Source organism: Puma concolor, chromosome C1 (assembly GCF_028749965.1).
Source record: "Puma concolor isolate L17-30 chromosome C1, mPumCon1.1.hap2, whole genome shotgun sequence".
Taxonomy (NCBI): domain Eukaryota; kingdom Metazoa; phylum Chordata; class Mammalia; order Carnivora; family Felidae; genus Puma; species Puma concolor.
This window is the reverse complement of record NC_141674.1, coordinates 19948614-19972095: the sequence shown is the minus strand read 5'-3', so window position 1 is coordinate 19972095 and position 23482 is coordinate 19948614. Positions and strand designations below refer to the sequence as shown.

Here is a 23482-nt window from a genome sequence, read left to right as displayed (position 1 = left end):
ACAACATTAAGATCAAATGAAATATACACGTGAGACCCAGGCACAGTGCCTGACACTTGGTCACTGGTGGCTAATAACACCGTCACTATCGCCAATACCATAATGGGAATCCCCGGTGGGAGTCCCACCTGCTCCCCAAGTGACCTGAGCTCCAAGCAGCTGGGCTCGCTGGCCCTGGCCCATTGTGGCTGCAAAGTCCTCAACACCCAACAGCAGAGAGGGCAAATTCAGGGATGAGAAGAGAGGCCAGTGTGCTTCAACTCAACTGAAAGTTTATTAGAAAGGCCATGGACAGGTGAACCCTGAGATACCAGCTGAGGAAGAAATGAAAAAGAGCCCCTGCCTCTCTTGGCCAGCCCCACAGGCCTCCTGCGAACTCTGTCCTGTAGCAGACTCCAACACAAGTCAGCCAAAAAGTGCTTTCTCGATCCTCCTCCTGGGGCTGCCCAATCTCACTGCAGGGAACCCACTGGCAGGGCCGGTGTAGATGCTGGTGCCTGGAGCTGGGAGCCACGGAGTCTTGGTCCTCTCTTCTAGCAGGAAGAGGTTCAGACCCTTCCCCTGCCCCAGCAGAACAGAACGGAAAAGGAGCTGACTGCGGATAGAGCAAATTCTGCTAAACAGCCAAGGGCTTTGGAAGGTGGTGCTGGACTGCCTTGGAGGTATGTGCAGATGGCTACAGATGGCCAATCGTGGGGTTCCCCGGGGGAGGATGCCAAAGCTCTAAGGAGTCTCAGCCACAGAGAGCCCTAGTATGACTCAGTGCCCCTCCTGGGGCCTCACTGGCTATTTCTGCTCCCAGAAAGGCAAATGGATCTTGTAAAAATCCATGGCAGTTTGATGCCATTTTTCCCTTAAAAAAAAAGGTAAGAGTCTGTACAGTGAATTGATTTCAACCAGCAGAGCATGAGCCGAGAAGAGTCCATCCCGGGGAAGGAGAAGGCACTTCTCACACCCTCATTGGGGGTGATCCGGGCTGGCTGCTTCCTGGGTCCCTCGGGGGCTCCGCTTCCTCTGGCCCCGTGACTCAGGCCTGCTCCCTCTGGGAAGTATGCTGCCTCCATCGAGCTAGCACCGCCCTGCGGCCTGGACGCCCTGGCCTCTCACAGGGTGGTGGACGGAAGCTTCCTCACCCGCCGCTGGGCCAGAATAGAGGACTCGATGGGCTTCAGCTGGGGGGTGGGCTTGTTGCTGTTGAGAGCAGAGTACGTAGCTGCCATGGCTCCCTGGGAGAGAGGGTGGGAGGTCAGATCACAACGGTGGGAGGTATAGGCGGGAGGGGGGACGTGTGCTCCCCAGCCTCTCTGTGTTCCACACCCGCCCAGCCACCTCTTAATTCAGCCTTGGCGTTCCTTCATGGTCATTAGTCCTGCCTCCTCCACCACACTGGAGGCTTCAGAGTCAGAGCCTATGCCCCCCAGAGGACAGCTGACACTCTTGCACGTTAGACTGGGGCTCCCTGAGGACAGACAGATATGACACCTCCTGGCTGTGCCACCCAAGTTCTTACCCATGGAACCCTGGCCTGGACCACCAGATGCCCAGCAGCCCGGAGTGGCCATACCTTCACGAGCTGCAGGTCTTGGTGGGACAGCTGGCTCTGGGGGAGCTTGTCTTTCTGGGTGATCCATGGATGCTGCAGCACCTGCTTAGCTGTGAGGCGCTGGTGGGGGTCCACATGCAGCATCTTGGACACCAGGTCCTGGGGGGGCACAGCAAACAAGAGGGCTGGTGGGAGGAGCTGGCAGGGGAGCCCAGGCTGTGTCCCACTGGTGAGAAATGGACAAGGCGGCCATCTCCCACCATCTCCTGCCTGAACCCTTGCAGGAGCCCCTGCGATCCATGTTCCAGATCATTCCAAGGCCTCCCCAAGCACATGCCCTTCTTTGGGACTTCCTGGAACATCCTTTCGTTTCTCTTTCACCTTCTAGAAGCCACGCAGGAAGGTGGGGAGAACCTAAGACTGGGATCAGGTAGGCTCAGGTTCAAAACTTGATTCTTCTGCTGATCAACTGAGTATCCTGGGCAAATTACTTCAACCCTCCGAGCCTCAGTTTCCCCTCTGAGAAAGAGGGATAACAAATATCTGCCTCATAAGTTTGATGTGAGGTACCATTGAGTAAGGGCTTAACCCATTGCCTGGCACAGAGGCTCCCTTAACTGGAAACTTGCTAATACTGAGGGCTCAAATGTTCCCTCCTCTGAGAAGGCCTCTGTGCTTCACATGGTCAGTAACTCTGCTCCATGCCTTTAATGCCTGCAACCCTGGAGGAGGGCCTGCCTTTCTCTGCTGCCAGACATCTCTGCTCCTTGTGTGCAAGCCCATATCTCTCCGCACACCAGGGTCCCACAAGCCAGGGGCTGCGATTATGCAGCCTTCTGTCCCCCACAGGGTCAGAACATGGGAAGGGCCAGTGATGATCATCGAGGTGTCCAAACAAGGCAGGAGGGCAGTCCTCCTGGGAGTGTTCCACTTGGAGAAATATAGCAACAGGGATTTATGGAACATTCCACTTGGAAAAACCAGGTTGCAGGCCATCTGTTCATGAACTGCTAAAACACCCTAGGATGGGACCCTGCCTCCCCATCCCAGATGAGCTGGGCCTCACAGACTTACCTTGGCTGTCTCTGAAACTGTGTTCCAGTTTCCCCCACTCAGGGTGAACCTCCCACTGCCAATCCGGGACAGGATTTCCTCTGGTGTGTCACTGGGTCCATTGGCAAATGGAGTGTATCTGGAGAAAGGTCCACCCAGTTTGGGTCTAGCCTCTGGCCCCCATCCTGGGGCTAAGGGTGGGATGGGGGGGGCTGTGTCTCCCCGCCAGGCTGAGTATTCCCCAGGGCGGTATCTTCCCCGTCCAGGTGAGGCTCCTGAAGGCAGGGCTACATCTGTATCTTCAGACCTTCCTGAGCAGAGCTGAGTCTCTCCCATCAGACCACCCCAGCCTGTGCACTAGGGCTGGAGGAATGGGCTGGGGGGAAGGGGACACTCACCCTGCCAGCATGGTGTACAGCAGAATGCCCAGGCTCCAGATGTCACAGCCTTCATCGTAGCCCTGGCGTTTCAGCACCTGGCAGGAAGGTAGGGGAGGGTGATTAGTCAGACGTGCAGCACCAAGTGGCCCCGAACACTTGCGTGGTCCCCACAGAGGGTAAGACAAGGATCCCAGCCATGGGCTGGATCCTCTCTCTCTCTCTCGATCTCTTTTTTTTTTTAAAGTTTTATTTATTTATTTTTGAGAGACAGACAGAGAGAGTGAATGGGGGAGGGGCAGAGAGAGAGGGACAGAGAGGGAATCCCTAGCAGGCTCTGCGCTGTCAGCACGGAGCCCGATGCGGGGCTCGAACTCACACGCTGCGATATCATGACCTGAGCCGAAACCAAGAGTCGGACTCTTAACCAACTAAGCCACCCAGGCGCCCCAAGGCTGGATCCTCTCTTGGTACCTAAGCCAAGACCATACAGACTAGAATCCTGGATAGCGTGGGGCCTCTGTAAAGGGCACGAGGCTTCCTGTGCCAGGGCCCCTCACTCTCGCAGGTGAGGAGGCTGGAGCGCTCACCTCGGGTGCCACAAAGTTGGCAGTGTAGCAAGGTGTCATGAGGAGTCCGTTCTCAGCCCGCAGCTGCTTGGCAAAGCCAAAGTCACAGATGCGCAGGCACTCAGGGTTCCCAGACTCGTCCACGTACAGGATGTTGCTGGGCTTGAGGTCCCTATGAACAACCTAGGGGCAGAGGGTCCGGTCAGTTCTCCATGTGGGCAGGCTGCTAGGGGCCCAGGTCAACTGCCAGAGGTGAGAGAGTTGAGAGTTACGAAGACGGGCCCAGAAAGGGATAGAAGGACCCAGAATTTGGAAGGAAGGGGCTGGAATGGGGCCCTTAGTGCTGCTGGTACTGCCGACTTGAATTTCATGTCAGTGTCCGTGAGGCAGCCCTCATTTCACCTGTCCACCCCCGAACTCTCCTTATTTCTCCCTTCAGATCCGCTCATCACAGTTTATCCTAAAGACAGCTCCAATGATACTTCCCATTGCTTGGGTCGAAATCCTAAGAGTCATTCCCAATTCCTCTTTTTTCTTATATTCCTCAATCAAGGCATCAGCAAATTCTGCTGTCTCTACCATTAAAATATATCCAGAGCTGAACCACTTCTCAACCCCTCTACTGGCAGCAGTGATCCCAACCAGGGACCCTATCGTCCCTCCCTTGTATGACAGCAAACACCTCCTCACTGGTCTCCCTGCTTCTGTCCTGCCTCCTACAGTCTGTTCTAAATACAGCAGCCACAGTGAGCCTGTTGAATAGAAGTCATATCACGTCATTCTGGCTGCAACCCCTCCAAGGTTTATCGTCTTAAGAGGCAAAGTCCTTACAATGGCCTAAGTGGCCCCACCTGATCTCCCGTGCCCCTCACTCACGTCTCTTGCACTCTGTTGTCCTCTAAGCACCCTCCTCCTTGCTCAATCAGCTTCAGCCACACCAGCCTCTTTGCACATCCTTCAACATGCCAAGCACACTCCTGTCTCAGGGCCTTTGCACTTACTGTTCCAGCTTTTAGGAACATTCTTTCCTCAGGCATCTGCCTCGCTTATTCTCTTGTTTCTTTCAGGTCTCAGCTCAAATGTCACCTTATCAGTGAGGCCTTCCTTGGACCATTCCATATAAGATACAAATCACCAACCAGTACTCCTTAGTCTCCTCACCCTACTTTTTATCCATAGCATTTACCACCACTTGACATATTTATTTAATTGTTTTTCTGAATCTACCCTCTGGAATATAAGTTCCATAAGTGTTTTTGCTCACTGCTATATCTCAACATTTAGAATAGTTCCTAGCACACAGTTGGTATTCAACGAGTAACTGTTGAGTGGATGAATGACACTTTTTTTTTTTTTACTTTTTTTAAATGTTTATTTATTTTTGAGAGACAGAGAGAGAGAGAGAGAGAGCGAGCATGAGCAGGGGAGGAGCAGAGAGAGGGAGACACAGAACCTGAAGCAGGGTCCAGGCTCTGAGCTGTCAGCACAGAGCCCGACATGGGGCTTGAACCCACAAACCACGAGATCATGACCTGAGCTGAAGTCAGACGCTCAACCGACTGAGCCACCCAGGCGCCCTGAATGACACTTCCTTCTGAGACCTGAAGCAAATGAGTCCTCCGGCTCCCACCTGCTCTTCTGTAATCTGAGGGGGCTGAACCACACTCCACTTTTCATCCTCCCCCCCTCCCTCGGTATGGTTCTATGTATAGCCACTCTCTCAGATCGCTGACCCTAGCCCAGAACTTTCCTGAGTCCAGACTCATATAACTGCTTATCAGATAGAAACCACTGAATGTTCCACAGACCTTCAAACCCAACACATCCCAGACTAAACTTGGTCTTACTCTCGTGCTCCTCCTCCCATAAGCTAACAGGGCATTGTCAAAAACCTTCAATGGCTCCCTACGACCTGCAAGATAAAGCCCAAAGTCCCCTTCCTGGTGTGGGAGGCTCAGCTATCCCTTTCAGCCTCATCGTCCACGACATCTCCTCAAGTGTTCTGAGCTCAGGCCAGCAGAGGATCCTTCAACCACAAATAACTGCATCTATCTATGGAACCCCTGCTCACCTCCAGCACCCAGCACAGAGCGAGTGTTAAGTGAACTTTGTGCAATGAATAAACAAATCACACCTCTGAAACACACAGAGATCTCGCAGGTTACATTAGTTGACTCTCACAGATTAGTTGGCTTTATGAGACGATGCTTCCATAGTCCCACTTGAGTCCCAAGCCCTCTAGCAGGTGCCTGTGGGGCGGGTAGGTTGGAGGGTAGACATGGCCCAGGATAGTCCACTTCCCCAGAGGGAACAGCGCTAGATGAGGAGGACAGCGCTGTGTTGGTAGGGTGGTCCCAGCTACGTGCTGCAAAGCGTATCCAAACCCATGGGAAGCCCCTTCCTGGGCAGTGCCTGACCAGCTCCTAGGGCTCTCCTTCCTAATACAAGTCTGTGACCCCAAAGACAGGGCCCGGCCTCAAGGATGTAGACTCTCTTCCCTGTGGAGGGCCCAGCCAAGCTTCCCAGAGGTCCCAGAGCCAAGCTGAGGACACGGACTATCCTGTACAAGTGATCTTCCTGGTTCACAAAGCACTTTCCTGACCATGATCTCACGGGGGCTGCTGGTTACACCTACGTACGTGGGCAGAGCAGGGACTGCTGGCTTCTGTTTTACAGAGAAGGAAACCGGGGCTACGAGAAGAAACTTGACTTGCTCATGTACGTAAGAAGCAGAGGTGAGACTTGAACCCGGTTCTGACCTTCATTCCACAGCCTTTTCAGTTTAGTGTGACACAGATGACACTTTCGGGAAACAGGGATAAGGAAGTTTTCAATCTTTATCCCGCTCTAACACAACACAGAGAAACAACAAACTCCTTCAGGTGACCGTGGCTCACTATGGCAGGTAGCCCCACCGGTGACTCTGACACCTGTCCCCTAGGCGTCTGTGCAGCGGAAGGGGTAGCAGATGCTCGCATCTCTCTGCACCGAAGAGCACAACAGGCTGGGCAAGCAATGAGCGAAGCCAGGCTGAGACGGAGCCATGCCAACCAGTCTAAAGGGGCACCTGCTACTTACTCCAGCTGACAGTCACCCACGTAGCAGCTCAGGCCCAGGTTTCAAAAGCAGCCAAACTACCCAACTCAACCAAACCCCAAACAAAAAACCACCCGACATCTTGCAGGCCAAACAAAACATGTATTCAGGTCAGATGCAGCCCCTGAGTAACAGGCTGTGGCCTGTGGCAGAGTGATTTCAGTCACTCCGGAGTGTGAATCCTGGCTCTACCGGCAGTAGCTATGTGACTTTGGGCATGTCACTTAACCTCTCGAGCCTTCGGTTTTCTCACCTGGGGTTCAGAAATGGGGTCGGTGACAGTGCTGAGGCAGGAAGGAGCACATGAGTTACGTAGCAGGGATATTTAGCGCAGGGCCTGGGAGATGACAGCTGCTGTCACAGTAACTCCAGCACTCGCTGGGCTGAACCCACCAGCATGCCGGACATTAAGATGCAGTGAGTGCTTGTTGAGAAGCACTTACAGGGGCACCTGGGTGGCTCAGTCGACTGAGCATCTGACTTCGGCTCAGGTCACGATCTCCCAGTTCGCGGGTTCGAGCCCCACGCTGGGCTCTGTTTCGACAGCTGAGAGCCCAGAGCCTGCTTCGGATTCTGTGTCTCCTTCTCTCTCTGCCTCTCCCCCCACTCGCACTCTCACTCTCAAAAATAATATGTAAATGGGGCGCCTGGGTGGCTCAGTCAGTTGAGCGTCCGACTTCAGCTCACGTCACGATCTCGAGGTCCGTGAGTTCGAGCCCCGTGTCGGGCTCTGGGCTGATAGCTCAGAGCCTGGAGCCTGCTTCCCATTCTGTGTCTCCCTCTCTCTCTGTCCCTCCCCCGTTCATATTCTGTCTCTCTCTGTCTCAAAAATAAATAAATGTTAAAAAAAATTTTTTTTTTAAATAATAATATGTAAACATTTTTTAAAAATTAAAAAAAAAAAAAAAAAGAAGCACTTACAGATCAGAGGACGTCAATAACAGGATAGGGAAGCCAGGTTAGCTGTGAGACTTTTACTTACTTCCGGAGCCTCAGTTCCCTCACTTGTAGAGTGGGCACAGCAACAATACCCACTTCCAACTGTCGGAACAGCTAAGTGAGTTGACCTATAAAGGGCTTGGATGTGTCTGGCCTGTGGGAAGTGCTGTGTGGTGCTGGCTACCAGAGCAGCAGCCCCTTTTGTTTTCATCACTATCACTGGAGGATGTGCATTTCAGTGCCTCTGACCAGCCACAAAAAAAAAAAAAAAAAAAAAAAAAAAGCTTTTCTGTGTAAATCATCTGGTTAAACACAGAAGCCAAAGTGTGACTCCCTACTGAGTTCTCAAAAGGGTGACAACACGAGGGAAGCTAGGCTTAAAAGGGCTCCGCGTGTGAAACAAAGAACGCTGGCCAAATAAGATGAAAAAGGCAGACAACCCGATTTTTAAAAATAAACATAAGACTCGAACAGGCATGTCACGGAAGAAGCTGCCCAAATGGCAAGAGCCACGCGAAGAGGTGCTCCACTTCGCTGGCCCTCAGGGAAAGGCAATTTAAAACCACCGTGGGGCGCCTGGGTGGCTCAGTCGGTTAAGCATCCGACTTCGGCCCAGGTCATGATCTCACGGCTCATGGGTTCAAGCCTCACGTCAGGCTCTGTGCTGACAGCTCAGCGCCTGGAGCCTGCTTCGGATTCTGTGTCTTCCTCTCCCTCTCCCACTCCCCTGCTCACTCTCTGTCTCTCTCTCCTTCAAAAATAAACAAACATTAAAAAAATTTTAAAAATAAAACCATTATGAGAAAAAACGCCACATCTATCAGAATGGCTAGATTAAAACGACACAAAAGCCCATGCTCTGGAGGGGTGTACGCTGGCAGAACAGCTTTGGAGAACTGTTTGGCATCACCCACTAAAGATGAACACACACACACACACACACACACACACACACAGCAACCTGGCGGGTCCACTGCCAGGGGCGCACACAGTGTTAAAACGCAGTCACATGTCACAGCAGCATTATTTGTCAGAGTCAAAAACTGGTAACAACCCAAACGTCCATTAGCAGTAGAATAGACAATTAAAGTATTGCCTGTTCATACAGCAGAAATTACACAGCAATGAGGATGCACGAACTGTAGCCACACAACGCCGCGGATAAACCCCGGAGAGCCTGTGGCATGGCAGAGGCCACGTATAACAGAGTATGTTGATATACGATTCAAAGACAGGCCAAACCAATCTAAGCTATTAGCAGTTAGCTTAGAATGGTTATGCTTGGGAGGGGGCAGGGAGTAGAAGGGATTCTTGATCTGGGTGCTGATCACCTGGCTATATCCACTTTCTGAAAATTTACTGACTTGTACATTATGATTTGTGTTTATATAATACTTCACCAAATAGGCAACATTAAAACAAATAGGAGGTCCCAGTGGACCCTGCTCCTGGTCACCCCCTTCCTGTCCCTCTTATGAGATTCCCAGCTTCTAGACCACAGATACTGCAATTCGTAATTAGCCCAAAGAATCTCCCTCCAAATACCTCAGTGAGAGTTTCCCATTTCCTCATCATCTCCCCTGGTATTTGGAAAGGGTCAGAAACTTTATTTATTTATTTATTTATTTATTTATTTAATTTTTATTAAAAAAAAAATTTTTTTTTAACCTTTATTTATTTTTCAGACAGAGAGAGACAGAGCATGAACGGGGGAGGGGCAGAGAGAGAGGGAGACACAGAATCGGAAGCAGGCTTCAGGCTCTGAGCCATCAGCCCAGAGCCCGACACGGGGCTCGAACTCACGGACCGCGAGATCGTGACCTGAACCGAAGTCGGACGCTCAACCGACTGAGCCACCCAGGTGCCCCCAGAAACTTTATTTAAAAAAAAAAAAATTTTTTTTTTTTAACATTTATTCATTTTTGAGAGCTGGAGAGAGACAGAGCGTGAGAGGGGAGGGGCAGAGAGAGAGGGAGACACAAAATCTAAAGCAGGCCCCAGGCTCTGAGCTGTTGGCACAGAGCCCGACGCAGGGCTGGAAGCCACAAACCGTGAGATCAGACCTGAGCTGAAGTCGGATGCTTAACCAACTGAGCCACCGAGGTGCTGAGGCGCCCTTAAAAGGGTCAGAAACTTTAGAGACCCATGGACTCATGGCTTTGGGGAAGAGACAACTTTCTCCCATCACAGTACCACCAAGTGGTTGTCTGTATTTGGAACTTCTTTGTCCCTAGTAGAGGGGGCTGTTCTTACTCTAGAAAGTCCTTCCTCGCTCTGAGCTTTAGGTGACCCACTGGAAACTCACTGCTTTGGCTCTGTCTTCTAAACCTTTTTGGAGGGTAACTTTAACAAGCACTCACTTGAGAACAAAGCAGGAAAAGGAAACATTTACTATCTGGCCTGACATATTTAAATATTAGTCTATTTGCACTGGCCATTTCAAAAACCAAAACCACTTCAAATATGACCATTAAAAACGGTACATGTGGGGCGCCTGGGTGGCGCAGTCGGTTAAGCGTCCGACTTCAGCCAGGTCACGATCTCGCGGTCCGTGAGTTCGAGCCCCACGTCGGGCTCTGGGCTGATGGCTCAGAGCCTGGAGCCTGTTTCCGATTCTGTGTCTCCCTCTCTCTCTGCCCCTCCCCCGTTCATGCTCTGTCTCTCTCTGTCCCAAAAATAAATAAACGTTGAAAAAAAAAATTAAAAAAAAAAAACGGTATATGTGGTAATCAAATTGAGGCTCTGGTTCTTTTTTACAAAAGAATCCTCCCTAATAAATCCTCCCTAATGTCTGATTAGACAGAATCAGACATTGCCATTTTTGCAAACCCTAATGAAATGATTGATTCAGGCAAAGATCCTGAAAGGATGAAGTCATTACCCATCCCTAGACTCTTACCGCCTGAGAGGACTAATGACTAAGGGGGGCACAGGGACACTGTGCCTGGGGATGTGATGTCATATGAAGTACACTGCACCTCCCATGAAGTGGTTTTTTGTTGTTTTTAAAAAATGTCTATTTATTTAATTTTGAGCACGGTGGGGGGCGCTGGGGAGGGGCAGACTGAGAGCGAGAGAGAGAATCCCACGCAGGCTCCGTGGTCTCAGTGCAGAGCCCGCCACAGGGCTTGATCTCATGAACCCTGAGATCATGACCTGAGCCGAAATCAAGAGTCAGGTGCTTAACCGACTGAATCGGGTGCCCCCGCCCCACGAAGTCTTTTCTAACTCCCCACTCCCAAAAATAAGTTGAAGCAGAATATAATTAAGACTTTAGAAATACAGGCGCCAGAGAAACAACTAAAATGATGCCCCAAGAAAGCAGACACATTCCGAATGTGGGGCATTCCAGTGGCACAGAAAAGGGAAGCTGGGGTGCCTGGGTAGCTCAGTCGATTAAGTGTTCTGCTCTTGGTTTTGGCTCAGGTCAGGATCTCACTGTTTGTGAGTTCGAATCCCACATTGGGCTCTATGCTGACAGCACAGAACCTGCTTGGGATTCTCTCTCCTCTCTCTCTCTCTGCCCCTTCCCTGTTCTCTCTCTCAAAATACATAAATAGAACATTTAACAAAAAAAGAAAAAAGAAAAGGGAGGTTTTACTATGGAGGTTATGTAGATGTACACATGTAACAAAAAGATCTACTGTATGCAAATTTTTTATCAGTATTTTTTTTTTTTTGAGAGGGTGAGAGTATGCACACGAGCGAGCTGGAGGAAAGGGGGCAGAGAGAGGGTGAGAATCTTTTTTTTTTAAGTTTATTTACTTATTTTGAGAGAGAGAGGGCGAGCATGAGTGGGGGAGGGGCAGAGAGAGAGGGAGAGAGAAAGAATCCCAAGCAAGTTCTACACTCTTAGTGCAGAGCCGGGCACAGGGCTCGACTTCACGAACCATGAGACCATGACCTGAGCTCATCTAGATCAAGATCATCTAGATGCTCAGCCAACTGAGCCACATGCCCCTGAGAGGGGGAGAGGATCTTAAGCAAGTTCCACGCTCAGTGCAGACCCGATGTGGGGCTCGATCCAACAACTCTGGGATCACGATCTGAGCCGAAATCAAGAGTTTGAAGCTCAGCTGACTGAGCCACCCAGGCGCCCCTTATCTCAGTTTTTGAAAAGAGACTTAAGGGATTTAACAAGTGACTGAAACGAGTAAATCCTGCAGAGACTGGGATTCCAATACACTGATGGCAAAAAGATTTTTTGAAAGGACAACAGGGAAATGTGTCCGTTGATTGGGTACTATGTGAACACAAGTAATTGTTAATTCTGTTAGTTGTTACGAAAGAATGTCTTTTATAGAGTCACAGATACACAGCTAAGATTATGTGAGGTCTGAGATACGCTGTAAGACACTTTAGGGGTTGTGAGATGGGGACCCACCTCAGGCTCCACACTGAGCGTGAAGCCTGCCTGGGATTCTCTCTCCCTCTGCCCCTCCCCCGCTCGTGCTCATTCTTGCTCTCACTCTTTCTCTCTCTCTATAAAACCCTTTAATCAGAGGCATTTATGGGTCAAGGGTCATAATGTCTGCAACGCTTCTCAGTTGCACCCATAAAAAATATATATTTATATGTAGATAAGGGTATAGAGATAGAGGCAAAGACAGAGAGAGAGAAAGCAAATGTGGCAAACTGCTAAGATTTGGTGAATTTGGAAGGGAAATCATTTTCATTGTAATATTCTTTTAACTTTTCTATAGATTTGAATGTCTTCCTCAGTAGAAAGTTGGGAGAGATACTTCAGCAACAACAACAAAAAAAAAAAAAAAAAAAAGAAAGAGAGGGAGAGAGGGGACAGAAGAAAGGAGAGAAGGAAGGAAGGAAACAGGGAAGAAAAGGAAAAGAGAAGGAAAGAAAGAGAAGGAAGAAGGGAGATAAAAATCTCAACAATTCTTTAATCTGGGAGATGGGTGTCTGAAGGTTCATTATACTTTTCTCATAGCTTTGCATATGTTTAACATTTTTGATAAAAAGTTAATTTAAAAAAAAAAGGCACACCTGGGGCACCTGGGTGGCTCAGTTGGGTAAGTTTCCAACTTTGGCTCAGGTCATGATTTCACGGTTCGTAGGTTCGAACCCCTCGTCGGGCTCTGTGCTGACAGCTCAGAGCCTGGAGCCGGCTTCGGATTCTGTGTCTCCCTCTCTCTCCCTCTCTGCCCCTCCCCTGCTCATGCTCTCTCTCTCTCTCTCTCAAAAATAAATAAGCATTAAAAAAAAAAAAAAAAAAAAAGGCACAGCAATGATCTGGCCCTATTTCCCTTGAAGTCTGTGCAGCATTTCCCACAGGGCTGCCCCGGCCCACAGTTCCCTCCTGGAGCGGCGCCTTGCTTCAACCCAATCCACCCTGCGAGGTAGCAGCTCCCTCGATCCTGAGTGTGCAGACGAGGAAACAGCTCAGAGGTGAGAGCCCTTCCCAACCATATACACAGAACTTGGACACAGCCAGTCGGATTCCAGAGCCTGGATTCTTAACCCCCACAACCATCTGACTGGAAGCGCCCCAAAACATCATCTCGTCCAGAGAGAAACTCATGCTAACTCTGTTTCCAGCTTCTATACACCATCAGGAAATTTTCCATCTCCATCCTAGGCAATGATAAAGGCCAAGTCCTCTCATTTGGACAAATACCTCTTCTGTAGCACCTGCTGTGTCTCCAGCAACATTTACTCCTGCATTCACTCCCTCTGTCCTGGCAGCTGAACCCACAACCAGATTCACCTCCCTGCTGACCCTGCTGCTTCCCAGCTCAAAAACCCACTCCCTGTCTGCAGCTCCCCAACCACATCCCTCAGTGTGACCTTGGGCAAGTGACCTCACATCTCTGAGCCTTGGTCTTCTTGCCTGTAAGGGGGGCGCCCACAACAGCACCTACCTCATAGGGTTGTTGTGAAAATCAATTGAGGTAACGTAAGGAAACAAGTTGGCACGGTGCAGGGCATACAGTAAGCACGGTGTAGACACTCCGTGTCACAATCCGGCCTCATCTCTAGCTGTTTCCCTTCCTCGTATCTGTCTGCTCACCCACCCACCATCCCTAGTCTCCCTAGGGATGGTCTGGCTGGTTGAAGACAGCTACTGCCTGGGCCAGCCCACGGTTCATGCACCCTACTGTTGGTATGACCCCTGGTGGCCCGCCATCCCCACCGGGCGCCCCCTACCCCAGACTTACCCCCTGGGAGTGCAGGTACTCCACGGTCTTGCTGATGGTGTGTAGGACAAAGCTGGCCTCCCGCTCTGAGAAGAATTTCTGCCGCAGGATCTTGTCCAGTAGCTCCCCGCCCCGCATCAGCTCTGTCACCAGGTACACATGTTTGCCATCATCGTATACCTGCCAGAGACCTCACCGTCAGGTCCCTCCCCTCCGTGCCAGGCCGGGGGCCCTCAGCTACCGGTTCACTGGGCCAGGAAAGAATAACATGAGCCTTGGACGTGGGTTCTGCTCTGTGCTTCCATGGTCCTGGCAGGGCCTTCACCTATATGGGCCTCTGTCCTCCCCCTAGACGGGAGGAGATTGGCACTGGTCCCCCGAGGGTCAGGGAAGCTGTCAGAGGATGCCTGAGTCTGAAGTGGACGGCCTTGGGGCATCACCAGACCCGAGGCACAGAGATCCTTCGCTCCCAGGAGCAGAGGAAAATCAGAAATCAAAGGAATGACAGTCCTGAGATAGATCCCGGAGTCAAGTTCCCAGCCCCCATCTCAGTCTCAAGGACCCCCACTCACATCTTTCAGAGTGATGATGTTGGGGTGCTGCCCATACCGCAGAAGAATCTCAATCTCTTCTGAGGGATCCCGCTTGCTCTTGTCGATGACCTGAGGAAAGGGGGTACATGGGAGATATCAGGGGGACAGTCTCCAGAGTCCCTCCCTGCCACGGAGCCCACACTGCAGGGCTTGGGGGTCTTAGCCACATGCCTTCCACCCACCCACAGGGCCTAGGGCACCAACTCATCCCCCAACTCCCACCGAAGGACTGAGGCTACAGTGGCCTCCCCCTGGCCCAGCAGCCTAGGCCGAGACGTGGTCAAGAGGCCCACCTTGACAGCATACTCCATGTTGGTGGCCTTATGGACACAGCGCTTGCACACGGAGTAGGACCCCACACCAATCGTCTCCTTTACCACGTAGCCATCGCTAAAAACCAGGTTCTTCCCATGGAGTTGCTGCAGAAGACCAACAGGTGGGGCTGGCCCTCTGCTCTAGAATGCAGGGCTCGTCCCCCAGTACCCAAGGCCTTGGCTTCTGGGGCTCAATTTTCTACTCTATACGGGCACACTCACTGGCTCCCGCACTGTGGTCAACAGAAACGCAACACACGCATCGAGGGGTCTGTGGCTCTGAGAAAGCTGGGTAGGCCTGAGAGACACGGGAGCCCTGAGCTGGGTCTCGGCTCTGCCACATCCTGTGAACTTAGACGAGTTGCCTCCCCCCTTCTGGGGCATCACAGCCCACGTCATGATGTGTCTAAAAGTTCTGAGACATTAACAACAGCAAATGCTTCTGTGGTGCTTATGTGCGGCAGGCACTGCTCTCAGCACTTTACGGCAGGTGACCACACGCCATTATGACAGCCCTGGTTTACGCCTGTTGTCCTTGTATCCGGTCTGGTTTAATATTTGTCCCAGACAAAGATGTCCCAGTTGTAGAATAAATTACACAGTCACCTTAATTTTACACATGCAACAACCTATGGAGAAAAGTTCTATCATCACCCCCATTTACAGATGAAGAAACTGAGGCACTGGGAAGGTAAGTGTCTCGCCCAAAGTCCCTTACCTTGGACAATGGGCTCCAGAGTCTACCCTCATGCCTCTGAATTCTAAATCTCCCACGGAAAGTGTACTAATGGGGGACAAGTGTGAGGACACACGAGCCCTCTGCCACCCGTCCCCGTCAGGGATCTGACAGCCACCCCACAGCACCACCACCCTGGGCACCGCCTCGCATTTATTTCTCCAGGCTCCACAACGTCCCTGGCTCTGTGCTAGGAAATCTGTTATATCCATGTTGCCATCCCTGTTTTACAAACGGAAAAAGTGGGGCCCAAGGAGGTTTGGAGGTCCAATGGGCTACGCGGTGGCAATCAGAGGTTGAACTCTAGAGCCTGTGTTCTCTGCCTTTGTGGCTTCTGGGTAGAAAAGACAACGGAGCAGCAGTCTCCTGCCCCCTCACCTGTACCACGGAGTGCAGGGGTGCCTGCGTGGGCCGAGGCTTGCCATCATCCTCCATCAGGCCAGTGGCCACGAAGCTGAAGCCACGGAACAGCTGATGGGCGCCAGCGCTGGGAGGGATGCCTGGGGAGTCTGCAGGGGTGGGAGGGGGATGTGACCCTGAGAAGGTGCCCTTGACCCCGAGGCAGCCCAGAAAAGGGAGACCAGGGCTGTGGAGAGGGCTTGGGCAGGCCTCTCGTGCCAGACCTCAATTAGGCCATGTGTTTGTGTGCGTTTAGACCAGCCCAGCCCTGACACACAAGAAACATAAAAGACACCCCACGATGGGCATTCGGCCCAGGCCAAGACACTTCATCCCTTTCTGGAAGCCTCCCCCTTGCTTCACTGCCTCGGGTCTGCCCCTTCAGGTCCATCTTCTGCCCAGGCAGTGGGAGGGATGGTCCCAGCTGCAAATCTACCCCCTGCCAGGACCCTTCAAGTGCTCCTCTCTGCCCCAGAAGAAAGCCCAAAAGCCCAACTTCTCAGCCTGGTGACTGAGGTCCTTATGATCTTAGCCTCCTCTCTTCCCACTCTACAGCTCAGCCACGCCAGACTTCCCAGATCCTTAAAGGAGACCCTGAGCCACCGCACATGCCGTTCCCTCTGACCAGATACTCTACTGTTTGTCTGTCCTTCACGGTTCAGCTGGCACACCCTCCTCTGAGAAGCCTTGCCTGAGCCTGCTCCTCCAACTCCTCACCCCTATGAAGCTGCACTTGCCACACCTCCCAGTAGAGTTTTCATACCTCTCCCCCGACCACAGTCTAGGCCATAGGAGGCGGGGCAATCCCCTCATGGCTGATCAGGGGCACACAGTAGGAAGCTGGTACGTACTGATCAGGTAAGCAAATAAAGATGAGACCAACTGCTTGCGAAGTGCTAAGCTCCCTGTCATCAGAGCTGTGCAACCCACAGTGAGAAGAGCAGCCCTTCTGCTAAAACCCATCCATCCGGGAAGCCTTCCAGAACTAACACTAACCCCCGATATCTGACCAGAATATTGGGATTTACCAAACTCCCTCCCAGAAGCCCCCTCCTTGGCTTCTTGCAATAACCCCAGGGACTGAGTGGGTCTGTGACCGAGCCCATGTTCTAGATGAACACACTGAGGTCCAGTGATCAGAGCAGCCAAAGGCGTTTCCCACACTTGCCCCTGACCTGTGGGCGCTGTCACCTCTGCTCTGACAGACTGTCTCCACCTCATGTTTTTGCTGGGTCAGATTCTTTAGCCCTGACGTGAGTGTGAGCCCGATGTGTTTGGTCTTCCCAGTGGGCTGGAAGATGCCCGGGGCAGGGGGCCTGACTTTTCTATTGTGGCCTTAACCACCCACTCCCCCCACCCCCTCACTCACATACAAAGAGGCCCATAGAGCCCTGGAGTGGGAGAGTCAGGCAGAATGAGATGGGGACAAAGAGTCAGAGACCCACCCTTCAGTCTGCCCACACACCTGGGCCTGCCAGAGTCCCTGACCACCCTACATCCCAAGGGGTCCCTGACTCCCTGCTTCCCTCCTGTGCCAGCCCAAGACAAGCCAGACAACCAACATACCCTTGGGTGTGCGGGACGTGAATTCAGTGTCAAAGTAGAAGGTGTCATCAGGTTGTGCCACGGCTGGCTTGAAGGGCGGCTTGATCTCGCGACGGTACAGCTTCTGCAAGGTGAGGTGGCCACTCCGGTCACCACGGCCCACCCCCAACAACCCACCAGGAGCCTCAGGCAGGAGAAGGTAACTAGCCCTGCCTATGCAGGCTATACAGACGGGGTGGGGTGGGGGGGGGTGCATAATTGCTTGCCCGGGGGAGGCCAGCCCTTGCTTCCAAGGCCATGCTGTCACCCTCTGCTCCACATCGGAGGAAGCCCCCTCCCACCACCGGTGAAGCCCTGACTGAGGCTGTGGGGTGGACAGACACACTCACATTCCAGTCAATGGTAGAGTAGAAGACATGCCGCTTGATTTCCTCTGCCCCATCAGGGCCGGAGCCTGAAAGAGCCCAGACGAGGGGTCTGCCCCTGGATGGTCCAACCCCCAGACACCCACCCTGTCTGCTGAGTGACCTCACCGTGGTCTGGGACCAGCGGCTGCAGCTGTCTACTGGGAGCAGGGGGGACGATAGGCTCTCCCCGCCCCAAATCCACCCAGCCGTCACCCCAGAGGCCTTCTGCCCACTCAGCGTTTTCCACTTTCTGGAGACCGTTATGATCAAGCTCCAAATGTACTCATGGAAGGAGAAAGGCCCAGAGAGGTCAGGCAACTTGTCCAAGGCCACAGAGAACAGAAATCAGACTTATTCTGACATCTGCAGGGGACTCCCATCTCCCTCTCAACCCAGGCCTCATCTCTATCGCTTTTATCCATCCCATTGCCCTTCTCAGCCACCAGGCAGACTCTCACTCCATTCGACCCCAGGGACCTGAACTGGGACCTTACAAAGCTGGTCATGGTCCAGATGAACCCAGGATCCAAGGGGCCGAGACATACTGAAAAGCTACTACATGCCAGGCATGTTCATGCAACTGCATTCAGTCAAGAGGGATCTGGATCATCTCCCGTGGAGACGAGGACCCAGAGCTCCGGGAGGTGAAGTCAACTGCCTTGGGTCACTTAGCTCATAAATGGCACTCACTCAACAAATATTTATGGAGGAACCACTGTGTGCAGGGCGGTGAGGACCTGCCATGGGGACAGGATTGGGACCTGAGCCTTCTGACTCCTGAGCTCATTCCTTCTCTTGTGCCAGCAGCCTTGGCGGACCTGTGTGGGGGCCTCTGTCCTTGTCCCCAGGGGGAGTAGGGATGACTCAGTTCCTGCCTTCCCCTTATACACAGGTCACCCCCCCCCCCCCCGCCCCAAACACCACACATGGAGCCAGAAAGCAGGGTGGCCGGCGGCATTGTCTGCCCACACAAAGGACAACGGCCCCTTTCAGCCCCAGATGTGACGCTGTGGCCTAGGCTGCAGCTGTACCCCGCTCCCCTCCCAAGCTGGAGCTGCTTACCGAGACGGTTGGCAGGATTCCGCTTGAACAGGGCCCGCAGGAGGCTCTGGGCTTCCGTGCTCAGAAACTGGGGCATGCCTAGCTTCGCCCTAAAACAGCCCCCAGGTCTCATCAGGGCTGAGCCCGCCCCAGAGGCCCATCTCCCCTCCCCGCTCTGTCCAGGTCTAATTTCCAGCTCAATCCAGACAAACCATCCACTAACTCACCTCCCAAAGACTTCAGGGATTCCCCACCCACAGGCCCTGATGGATGAAAAGGGGGCCCCAGAAAGCATAATGCTTAGCCCAGAGGAGGGTCTCATTGATGGGGAAATCTGAGGCAGGTACAGGATATTATTCTGGCCCCCAAACCGGGGCCAGACATCAGGGGAGACCCTGAGGTGTCAGGGCAGGGCTGGTGCTTACTTTAGAATCAGTGTCATGGTCTCTTTCCGGTCCTTCCCCTGGAAGGGCAGGGAGCCCGTCAGCATCTCAAACTGTAAAAGACAAGGGTCTGTTAGGCTCTGGTCTCCATCTCCCATGTCCCCCACCTCCTCCCACCCAAACCACTCAGCTTCACTCCCAGGATTCCTGCTGGCCTGTGGCAGGACCACCTGGATCGAGAATTGTGACTGTCTCTGGTTCCTTTGTCAATCAGAACACCGAAAGCAGGACTAGGGGCCTGAGGCTGAGGAGAGGCCCAGTCCTGGGGTGGGGGCAGCCCAGGTGGGGCCAAGCCTGGAATCTTCCTAAGGAAGGAAACTGCAGCTGGGTGGACGTTGAGGCAGCTTGGCTGGGAGAAGATAGGAGGAAGTCTTAGAGACTATCAACCCCCTCACTGTTCAGATGAGAAAACTGAGGCCTGAGGCATGGGCTGAATGCTTTTCCCCTGTCTGGCCACTCACCATCAACACCCCATAGGACCACCAGTCTGCACTGTGGGTGTGGCCCTGGCGGTTGACGACCTCGGGGGCCATGTACTCCACCGTCCCGCAGAAGGAATAGGCTTTCTTCTCATGGTCAATGGCCTCCTTGCTCAGGCCAAAGTCTGTGGCAAGGAGGGCAAGAGGACACATCTTTAGGAACCCTCCCCTTGCCTTCCTTGCTGCCAACCCCTGCACACCCAAAGCCCCCTGCCCACAGGCCTGAGGGCATCACTCCCATGGGGCTGGGGTTCATACCCAGGCCATCCCAAGTCTAGGGTCTGGGCTTTTGATCACTTCCGAGTGCCTGGCACAGCCTCTCGGGAAGAATGGATCCCCTAGTGCTCAGCCCAGGCCCGTCAAGAGCCCATCCTGACCTCCCCTGGGAATTGAGGGGGCAGGTGCCTTCTACTCACCGGTGAGTTTGATGTGGCCCTCCTCATCCAGAAGGATGCTGTAATGGAGAGATGGGAGTTGGGGCCCCTCAGCTGTGGCCCCTTGGGTTCTGGTGACACCAAGGGGGCCGTGGGGGTTGGGCCCAGCCCAGAGAAGGCGATCCACCCAGATCCATCCGGTAAATGGCAGGTGGAGCAGGGTGGTGGTGGTGCCATGCAGATGTGTGGCCTGTGTTCTTTGCTAATCCTCGGAACAACTGGATGAGGTAGGTGCTATTATGGCCCTATTTTAACAACGAGGAAACTAAAGCTCAGGGAAGTCAAGCAACACCCCACGGTCACAGAGCTAAAAGGTGACGGAGACAAGATTTGAATTCAGGTCTGCCTAACTCTAAAGTCAGATCTCATTTCAGCCCAGCACCTGCCCCTGGCTGTCAAGTTACCATTTGAGGATGTTTAGATATTCAGGAAAATTCTAGAGAGGACCGTATCAAACAAAGAATGACCTTTAGTGGTGGCATCTCAGACATCGCACTGGATTAGCAAAAAAAAAAAAAAAAAAAATGTAGGCAACGTACCTGCAAGGAGGTGTCCAGCCCTTTTAACGGACACTGGTAATTAGGCAGACCCCTAAGAGGGCCCTGCTGCCACCACCACCCGTCCCACCCACCTATCCACGGGGCGGCCACACACAGGGAGACTTTGTTGGGGAGAGTTACACCCACCCCTGTCAGGAGAGACCCCAAGGCCTGCCTCTGCCCTGGCTAGGGAGGCTGGGGTGGAGCTGGGGCTTCACTCACTTTTCAGGTTTGAGGTCTCTGTAAATGATGCCCAGGCTGTGCAGGTGGTCCAGGCCCAAAGCTAGCTCAGCCAGGTAAAACTTCACATCCTCCTCTGTGAACATAACCTACGACAGGCGGGAGGGGACGCCAGCTGCGACTGCCTCTTCCTCAGGAGCTCAGGTACTGCAGTCAGCAGCTTCCTGGTCTTGGCAGCCCACCTCGGGGAGGACCCTTAGACACCCCAGGGCCACACACCATGCTCTGTATAAAGGGGTACGAGGGGCACCTGGGTGGCTCAGTCGGTTAAGTGCCCGACTTCAGTTCAGGTCATGGTCTCGCGGTTCGTGGGTTCAAGCCCCGCGTCAGGCTCTGTGCTGACAGCTCAGAGCCCGGAGCCTGCTTCAGATTCTGGGTCTCCCTCTCTCTCTCTGTCCCTCCCCCACTCGTACTGTCTCTCTTTAAAAATAAACGTTATTGGGGCGCCTGGGTGGCGCAGTCGGTTAAGCGTCCGACTTCAGCCAGGTCACGATCTCGCGGTCCGTGAGTTCGAGCCCCGTGTCGGGCTCTGGGCTGATGGCTCGGAGCCTGGAGCCTGTTTCAGATTCTGTGTCTCCCTCTCTCTCTGCCCCTCCCCCGTTCATGCTCTGTCTCCCTCTGTCCCAAAAATAAATAAACGTTGAAAAAAAAATTTTTTTTTTTTTTAAATAAAAATAAACATTAAAACAATGAAAAAATAAATAAAAATTAAAACAATATGTAAAGGGGTTTGAGGTATGACATGATTAACATATGAGTCACTCATTGAGGCATTGTTTGGAAATAGCAAAAGGGTTGGGCAGAAGACTGGGAGAAGACTCCATTACTCCCATGTGTAATGGAGTGCTATGCAGCCATAAACTAGAACAAGGAAACTTCCATGTTCTGATATGGATCCATCTCCATGATCTGCTATCTTGAATAAGGCAAGATATAGAACAGATACATAGATTAGTACTTTTTATGTAAGGAAATGGGGGTTGGAATTCAGAACATGTATCAGAATGGGTTGTATTACCAAAGAAACATGGGGCGCTTAAACAAGAAATCAGTATAAGTGTTTACCTATGGCGGGTAGAGGGACTGGGGTGGGAGGAAGGTTTCTCAATGGCATTTTTCTTTTCTTTTCTTTTCTTTTCTTTTTTTTTTTAATTTTTTTAACATTTTATTTATTTTTGAGACAGAGAGAGAGAGAGCATGAACAGGGGAGGGTCAGAGAAAGAGGGAGACACAGAATCCAAAACAGGCTCCAGGCTCTGAGCTGTCAGCACAGAGCCCGACACGGGGCTCAAACTCACAGACCGCGAGATCATGACCTGAGCCAAAGTCGGACGCTCAACCGACTGAGCCACCCAGGCGCCCCGACATTTTACTTTTCAATCATGTGAGTGTATTGCCTATTCAAACATTAAAATAACATTTAAAAAATTTTTAGGGGTGCCTGGGTTGCTCAGTGGGTTGAGCGTCTGACTTTGGCTCAGGTCATGATCTCACAGTTTGTGAGTTCGAGCCCCACGTCAGGCTCTCTGTGCTGACAGCTCAGAGCCTGGAGCCTGCTTCAGAGTCTGTGTCTCCCTCTCTCTCTGTCCCTTCCCGCTTGCACTCTGTCTCTCTGTCTCTCTCTCTCAAAAATAAATAAACATTAAAAAAAAATTAAAAAAAATTTTTTTCTTTTAAAGTTTGTTTCTCTTCTAAAGTTTGACTTGTATTAATGGTCCCATTTTTATATCTGGCTCGAATTCTTTTATGTCAGTTAAAATCCTTTTGGTTAACACATGGGACATAATGTTAAAATATTTAACTTTCTGGGTGGATTTAAGCTTCTGCCCATCTTCACAGTCCTGCCCAGGGCAGCCTTGGAAGAATGGAGGCAGAGAGATGAAAGATCCCTTAGCTCCTGGGAATCAAGGAGACCCAGGGCCTGATCCTCCTCACCCATCTTGGGAGGAACGAAGGCTTTGCCAAGCTGTACGCTCTGTCCCAGGGTGACACTGGGTGTCAGTTCCTGGGCCAGGGACTGCTAGGCAGGCCTGGGTGGTCCCAGGTCCAAGCCACACCAGACAGGTTGTTCACAGCGCTCTGGGATGGGATGCCTCGTTGTCCCTCCAGCTCCATCTCGGGGCCCTGGGGCAGTGGGGTGTTAGCTCACCTCTTTAGAGAGCCGTGTGAAGAGGTCCCCACCTCGCAGGAAGTCCAGAATAAGATAGAGCTTTCCCTCAGTCTGGAAGGCTGGGGAGAGGGGAAAAGGCGATGGTGGAGCCAGCTGGGTCCTGGGCCCTGCCCCTTTACTCTAAGCTCCCTTGGCCTGCTGGGGGGTGGGGGCAACATACGGGGAAGGCAGTGGCCCACAGGCAAAGGCAAAGGCTGGCAGGCAGGGTGCGAACTCAAGTAGGCTGCGAACTCAAGTGGACTGCGGTCTCACCATAGTGGAGCTTCACCACAAACGGGTGGTTTACATCAGCTAGGATGTCTCTCTCCATCTTGGTCCGAACACGGTCACGCACTGGCCAGAAGAGAAAGACAGTCACTAAGAGTCTAGCCCCTCCCCCTAAAGAGTCAGCCCCAAGCCCTAAGAAGGGCTCT

General features: G+C 52.3%; 1 protein-coding gene across 5 annotated transcripts in view; it reads right to left on the bottom strand.

Annotated features, from left to right (window-relative positions):
- Positions 1 to 250: 250 nt before the first annotated feature.
- RPS6KA1 (ribosomal protein S6 kinase A1) overlaps positions 251 to 23482 on the bottom strand; it is a 40120-nt gene continuing 16888 nt past the window's right edge. For all 5 annotated transcript variants that reach the window (XM_086716125.1, XM_086716126.1, XM_025935122.2 and 2 more), the window contains 18 exons: positions 23322 to 23402; positions 23049 to 23128; positions 20882 to 20988; positions 20103 to 20140; positions 19669 to 19811; positions 19190 to 19260; positions 18786 to 18874; positions 17706 to 17770; positions 17338 to 17440; positions 15751 to 15881; positions 14616 to 14741; positions 14302 to 14391; positions 13751 to 13909; positions 3564 to 3725; positions 2995 to 3071; positions 2618 to 2735; positions 1565 to 1702; positions 251 to 1226 (listed from right to left, as the gene is read on the bottom strand). In XM_086716125.1, coding sequence (XP_086572251.1) covers positions 1104 to 1226; positions 1565 to 1702; positions 2618 to 2735; positions 2995 to 3071; positions 3564 to 3725; positions 13751 to 13909; positions 14302 to 14391; positions 14616 to 14741; positions 15751 to 15881; positions 17338 to 17440; positions 17706 to 17770; positions 18786 to 18874; positions 19190 to 19260; positions 19669 to 19811; positions 20103 to 20140; positions 20882 to 20988; positions 23049 to 23128; positions 23322 to 23402 — 1901 coding nt within the window. In that variant the 3' untranslated portion in view covers positions 251 to 1103. The remainder of the gene's footprint in view (positions 1227 to 1564; positions 1703 to 2617; positions 2736 to 2994; positions 3072 to 3563; positions 3726 to 13750; positions 13910 to 14301; positions 14392 to 14615; positions 14742 to 15750; positions 15882 to 17337; positions 17441 to 17705; positions 17771 to 18785; positions 18875 to 19189; positions 19261 to 19668; positions 19812 to 20102; positions 20141 to 20881; positions 20989 to 23048; positions 23129 to 23321; positions 23403 to 23482) is intronic.